This window comes from Stegastes partitus, unplaced genomic scaffold (assembly GCF_000690725.1).
Source record: "Stegastes partitus isolate 25-593 unplaced genomic scaffold, Stegastes_partitus-1.0.2 Scaffold1354, whole genome shotgun sequence".
Classification (NCBI taxonomy): domain Eukaryota; kingdom Metazoa; phylum Chordata; class Actinopteri; family Pomacentridae; genus Stegastes; species Stegastes partitus.
Genome location: NW_007579085.1, coordinates 112034 through 119343, shown reverse-complemented (window position 1 = coordinate 119343; position 7310 = coordinate 112034). Strand labels below are relative to the sequence as shown.

Below are 7310 nucleotides of genomic sequence, written 5' to 3'. Positions count from 1 at the left end.
AGAACCAGTTTTTTTCTGGAAATACTGTGATTTCTCTGGGTTTAGATAGAAAAATAAATAACAGCATGTAAATAAGGAGCTGCACTGTCAGGGAGATTTATGTGATATGATAATAAGAGTACAACATGACAATGACAGCATGCAGTCAGACATAACTTCAAACTTTTCTTTTTCTCCCCATTCTAGTGAGAAAAATATATTTTATACTAAAAATGCCTGAACATGAGCAAAGGGAAATCATTTTCAGTCAATTTTCTTGTAATAGAGAAAAAAAAAACCCTGAATGTCTGAGGGGAAAAAAAAACAAAATTCACAATACAAGAAAATGCAATTCTTTTTATTTTATTAACAGTCAGGAAAATGCAAACCATCAAACTGCTGCGTTACTATGCGCATCAAGCAGATGAAATACAATATGTGGGAACATGCGTTGCTGAAATTTGCACGGTGGTTAGAAGTAAACAGTCACACAGAATCTGTTGATTAACTCAATATTTCGTTGCATGTCATTATCTTTATCAGCAGATGTTTGTCGGTTTGTCGGTCCACAACAACTGAAGGTTGTTTGTGAGGACGCCGAGCTGCAGCGGAAACCTCCACAAAAAAATAAAGCAAGTGGACCTTGAGTTCGGACGATTTGTCAAGATACTATTTCTAAGGTCAAACATGAGCGTGCACAAGCTGTTAAGAGTCTGTAGTTTAAATAAATATCACACTTCTGTTGCTTGTTACAGAAGTGAACATTTCAAGCTCCTAAAATGTAACCAGATGTTCAGCACCATCAGTGCTGTTGGGTTATTAATTTTCTCTCAGAAATATCAAGACTACTTTGAATAACACAAGATACAACCTTATCATTTGCATATAAATGCAGAGTGAACACTTACAACACTTAAGAGGTGGTAATATCTAACTCAAGTGCACTTTAAACTTCTTTTCCACATTTCAGAGAGAAATATTGTTTTTTTTGTCATTTCTCTCACAGCCATTTTGGAAGCAAACGTTTTACTTGAAAAAAAATTCTAATAAAATCACAGCACTGTTGAAACTTATTCTTGTATCACTAAAAAAAAAAAAAAACCTTCTGGCTTATGACCTCGCACAAAAAACAAAAAAAATAAACTAAAATCAGTGTTCAGCCACCTGCTCATTGTTCAGATGTCTATGCTATTTGTTCAACTTAAGAGATATTTACCCCATTACACTTTGTGTGATTACTTTAAAACAATTAGGTTCGTAGAGTTAAAATGATTTGATATTTCACAAAAGGCAAAACATAAATTACAGAAAAGTTCAAAAAAAGTGTACGTGAAACAGTTGAAATGAACTCCACCTCAACCAGCTGCTCCATGAAACTGCTGCATTTACATTTTTACACATTAACACTCCAATAAAGTCAAATCAGTCACAGAGGGCATTTTATTGCAGTGCTTTTGAAATATATTTTGAAAATTACTTAAATGCAGGACTTTCCCTTGGAATGAAGTCCTTCTACATTGTTAGACGTTCTTCACTAACCATTCACCCAACTCCCTTGATATATAAACTGTCTGTATCTTTATTTTTGCATGTGTGCCATTTAAATGATACAACTATACATGCCTTTACATCTTTAAATCTTAAAACTTGTACCTGTACTGCCACTCAAAAGTCACACAGAAAAGTTCAATCAGATCTAGAAAAGAAGAGCTGAACAAAATAATCTCAACTCAAAATGTACCTACTACTCTAATCTGGAACTTTCAACTACATCACACTACTTTCAAACAAGCATTTCTACACAGATGAGAAATCTAAAAGGCGCTGCAGGATCCAGCTTCATGACAACTGAGCGACAACTGTGATACAGCTGAAATCTGCTGAAAGTGAACTTTGAGTTGGGATTGTTTGGCGTGCATCTGAATTGTGTATTTTTTTTTCTTTGCAGCATATCATAAAGGTACTATTGCTACAAATATTTGGTTGTTCTATGTACAGAAGCTGCTACTGACCTTGAAACCTCTAATTTTGGAAAAAAACAAAACAGAAAGAAGTCGGCTGTTCAGACCTTAAGGTGAGCAGTCTTCATTTCAGCTCGACCACAGCAGAGTTTTAAAACAGGTTCTTCATTTTAAGAAGGACGTGGTGAATTCCTACCACTTGAGACAATCATAATGTCCATCAACTGAAGCCCTTTGGAGTGGCAAGGTTTTCACTACACAAAAGTTTTTCTGAACCCACTTCAGCTTAAATCCATTGCTATAAATGATATATAAATAAAACAAGGCATTTCGCAAAGTCTTACAAGTTTAATCAACTGTCAGTGGTTTCTTCTTGTGTCGTCACACCATCTCTCTAACTCTTCTTGCCATTTCTGGAAGCGAATGTCCAACTCCATCTTTATACATGTTTGTGCAAGACTGCCATCCTTATTAGAAAAGCAGGATCTCAACAAGGCTTTAAGGCTTGAGAGAAAAGGGGAAATACAAGTGTCATCACCACCACCAACAGCAGCACCACGGATCTGTCCTCTGCTTTTATTCAGTCCAGTGTGAAAGCTGTTTGGCTCCATTCCCTGAAAAAAATTCTTTCCGCCGGATTACGCAACAAAAGCAGCAGGAAGGGGAGATAATGAAATAGTCTGATGAAAGGGGCAATAGAGCATAGCACCAGTGGCCACCACCATGAGTCACTGAATAATTATTTTATTAATTTACAAAAATCCCACTGAGATTACTTTAATGAGATCTCACTGGTGCCAACAGAAAGTCCATTAACAGTCCTTACGTTTACCACAGTAACAGCAGTGCTGCAGTTCTGATTAGATGACAGACTAAAAGTGGAGTTAAATTAGTGACTGCACTGATTTCTCTAATATCTGAAAGCTGCATTGTTTTTTTTTTTGTGTGTGCGTTTTCTTGGCTTGGATTCAGGATCATATATTTACACAGAGCAGTAACAGTAAGCTCGGACTTCAACTCAACAAACAGCCTCCGAGCAGTCCATTCACTAGCCACAATATCCATCAGCTGGTTGCTTGGTTTTCTTATTTCTTGGCAAAGCAAAGCTTCCTGCGGCAGAATTTTTGGATGAAACCACCAATTAGCACTGGCAACGGATCCCAACCAAAACTGCAACACGTCTCATTTATCTGCAATGCCACTGGCACATGGAATTAAAGTATCAGCAAAATCAAACTGGCCTTTGGACAGGAGTGCAGGACCACATTCGCTTTTAATGGTGCCATTACAATGAATTTGATTTGATTTGGGTTTTTTTTTAAATTTTTGACCATGTTTGTATATTTAGGAGACTGCAGGGCCAGATGGTGTATCACTGAGTCGGTAAATTAGATATTCGTAGTAAAAGCAATGTGTTACATGGATGTGCCCTAAATATACTGGAGAATACTTAAGTAGGCCCTGCGTCTTAATATGTTCCGGCTCAAAATTCAGCAGACATGTTCCATTCTATCCTTCACACATACTTTCCTTGGCTTCGCGGTGACCAGGTCATAGTTCAGTCTTGATCCTGTGCATCAGATCCCTCTGGTCCACCATGTCCGTCTGTCTGTTCCAGCGGTGGTAGGCCAGCAGGGCGATGTTCTTGGCAGCCACCGAGCTCATCTCCATGGCACTGCCGGCCCACTCGATGCCGTTGAGGTAGTAAAGGTTCGGGTGCAGCTCCACCGGAGGCAGTCCCTGGCTGCTGCCATAGCGAGGGTAGGCCTGCCACTCCGTCACCTGCACCGAGTAGTATGACCTAAAATAGGTACAGTAAAAAAGGAAAACCTGCTTTTAGAGAAATGCCAGTGATGCCAGTTAAGTTAGCGGTCACAGTTCTATTTCCACCATCGGTGGCGGCAGCGGGGGAGTGGCAGGCAAGATGCGCTCCATCGTTACCATTCATGTTTACTTACATAAACACTGAGCACGCTTGCTGCGTATGACGTCGTCATGTCCTCTTCTGCGCATGCGGGACACTTTTGGTCGTATGAAGTCCACACAGTAGATCACATACATGTTGTATTTAATTGGAAATGTGAATGAACTCGCAAAAAATCGGATTTCATAAAAAAATCCGAATTGAGCATTAAGTCCTGCAGTCTGAACGTAGCCAATCTGTCGGATTGTTAAGTCAGATAATACGCCATTATTTGTGACATATAATGTCATGTCGGAGTCGGAATCCAAGGCTGTCAGTATGTTAAGGATGTTTTTAATGGGTTCCGTTCGTTTTTCCTAAACAACTGTCGGATAGCAAGGTTTCAGATTGGTAACGGTCGGATTACCAAGTCACGATTGTACTTCTATTTGTTGTGGCTTTGTGTTGCTGATTTGAATGATTTAAATCCATACAACTGACACCGCACTTCTTTTTGCGACCACATTTTCTTTTCAGCATTTATCACGTGTTCCTCGCTGATTTTGCTCCGCAAATGTGGTGACTGCATGTCCACCGACTCTGTGTCTTGGGAACAATGTTTGAAAAAATGAAAAGAACTCAGTGTATCCAATAGCCATTAAATTGGAGTAAATAATGTTCAGACAGACTTCTTTTGTAGATTAGTCACGGAAAATGAGAACCATGTGAGTTTTCTTTTTGTATCAAGCAACAAAAAGAGCTGTAGCAAGACATCTTTGAGTTAATTTGTCTTACTTCACATTGCACTCCCTATGATTTGATTAGTTGTGATTATTTCTACCAGTTGGCAGTGGTAGAGAGTAACTATATACATTTGCTCACACACTATATGGGTTACTTGTACTTTACTTTTCATTTTACTTTTCCTCCTCTATAGTTAGGAGCTAAATATTAAACTTTTTACTCCACAACATGTATTTATTACGTTTTGTTCCTCTGCAGAATTAGTGTAATAATACAAATATAGTAAAAAAAATAAAAATCAATTATTACATAATATTACATGTAAAATCTTACTGAGTCCAGAGAGGAACCTCACAAGCTACCTAGCGGTTACACTAGGTCACAAGATCTGGGTAAATCTTTTACCTCTGGCATGACATTGTAATTATCTTTTTTTTCTGACATGTCTTAACATTCATGGATAACTGTTGAATGGGTCACTGTGAAATTTGGTTCACATGCTCATGTTCCTTTCTGGATTAATTGTAAAATTTCAGTGATCCCTAAACCTTTCAGCGAGTGCCATCATCAGGTCAAAATTTGACTTTATCCAGTGCTTTGGTTTATGAAAAAAAAAAAACACAAAAAAACAACTTAATTCCTTAAAGTTAAAGTTGTACTTTGTGTATAGTGCTAACTAGCAAATATTAGCATGTTAGCATGTGTGCCACTGAGATGGTGAACATCACTGGGTTTTACATTGTTACTTGTCAGCATATTTGCATTTAGCTGTTATATCTCACATATTTAGCAAAATGTATCTCAAGGATTATCAAATATTTTGTTAACCAACTAATTGGTCAAAATGTATTGCTTCTAGCCTCTGGAGTGTGAATATTTGCTGATTATATTTTAGCAAACTGAAAATATTTGAGGTCCAGACAAAACATGTAAAATTAATATAATAAGCAAATGTTACAGTGATGAAAGAATCCGAAAATTATGCTGTACTGAAAAAATTAGTTAGCTGCAGCTTGTCGTTGATTTCGGAATTACTTTGCCAGGAAAGAAATGGCTGACCTGAAGAGTGTTTTGAGTTGAGACTTGTCCAGTGGCTGTGGTGAGAACACCTTGTAGACCCCAGCCTCTTGTGGCTGCTTACGTCTGAAGCCTGCTGAGATGTTGACGGGACAGACACTGGCCACGCTGTTGAAGAACAGATCAGGCGACTCTGTTGTCAGGACGCTGGCAAACGGAAACAGACGTGGGTCCGGGAAACCAAAGAAAGAGGTGTTGAGGTAGCCGTGGACGATGGTCGCTACAGTGCTGTGATAGTTGCCAGGCAGCTCGTCGAAAGGAGAAGTGAAACCTTGGAACTGGAGTCCAGAGTCAACACTGGCCTGGAGTGGCGTCGCCAGCACTACGATGTCATACAGCTCTGATCCCGTCCCTGCTGCTGTGGTGAAGCTCAGCTGGTACTGTAGGGCCTCTCCTGTAGGACAAGTACACAAAATCAGTGATAGCACTACACTCTGTGATTCTGTTACATCTACATCAGTCCACTGTTGTCTACCAGTAGATGTCAAGAAGCATCTGCCACATTTCTCATGTCTCAAGATGTTTGTTTCCACAGATAAGTGCTGACAGTCTGAAATGACAAATATGTCTTTATTCTACAAATGCTGAGGAAAAATCAGTTTTGCACACTAAAAGATGCCAGATGGTAAATGACAATGTGGGAAGAAAATGCTTTTGAAGCATATACAGATTCTTCAAATATATTTGAAACGAAGATTTTTATACATGAGGCTTACAAATGCTGGATAAAGGAAAAAATCCACCCTTACACATTCCTATCCTGTTAAAAAAGATCAGCGTGGGACGCTGAATGTTTTACATACTGTACGTTCTTTGTGAGAAATTACTTCCTTAATGTACCCATTGACCCCTAAACGCCCATGTTTACTTTAGTTTCCGTTAGTGCATTCCTACATTTCCGAGAACAGCTTCTGACAATCCTCAGACCTGAACTTGAACCGTTCAGCTGTGGATTTAAGATAACAGAACGTGTTCAGTGGCTGCTTTGTATTGTGGTCTACTGAGGCCAAATTGTTATTTTACCTTCAGTTTCACAGCAGACTAAACTCGGCTCTTAATTTAAATTTAAAGCAAGCTGCATTTAGTGTATAAAATGTGACATATACATCAAGTTTATTGTAATAATTGCTCATTTCATTACCATTACTGGCAACAGTAGTACATTCCACTGGGAACAGTTTCTAGTAAATGCATTAAATTATAATGCTTTAGTATTTGAAAGACTACAGACTATAAAAACATTAGGAAAGTGTGTAAATGCAGCTTCTGCTAGTTGATATCTCTTGCTATAATTAGACAAAAGGTATAATTTATATAAGTACATTTCATTTTGAAAGGCAGCATATTTCCCAAACCCTAATCAGTTTTCTAACATCTCTGAGCTTTTACTTTGAAAATGTAACACACTTCACAGAACCCTGGTGACTCCTAGTGTTTTTTCATGGGGTACGAAATCGAGACTTCAAAAAAACAAAAACAAAAAACAAACAAAAAAACAAAACAACAAAAAACCTTTCAAATCCCGGCTACAACAGAGCTGCTAACTAAGTTCTGTTACTGGGTATCAACTCTTCTACTGAAAGTGAATCCAAGCATACAGATGGTTTGTATATCAATAAGTCTGTAAGTAAAAGACGGAAAGTAGT

The 7310-nt window shown here is 38.3% G+C and overlaps 1 protein-coding gene across 1 annotated transcript in view; it reads right to left on the bottom strand.

The window, feature by feature from the left end:
- Positions 1 to 321: 321 nt before the first annotated feature.
- The window catches only part of pcyox1l (prenylcysteine oxidase 1 like), a 16567-nt gene continuing 9578 nt past the window's right edge, over positions 322 to 7310 (bottom strand). The window contains exons 6-7 of the mRNA XM_008298832.1: positions 5647 to 6058; positions 322 to 3741 (exon numbers count right to left, since the gene is read on the bottom strand). Of these exons, the coding sequence (XP_008297054.1) occupies positions 3492 to 3741; positions 5647 to 6058 (662 nt within the window). The 3' untranslated portion in view covers positions 322 to 3491. The remainder of the gene's footprint in view (positions 3742 to 5646; positions 6059 to 7310) is intronic.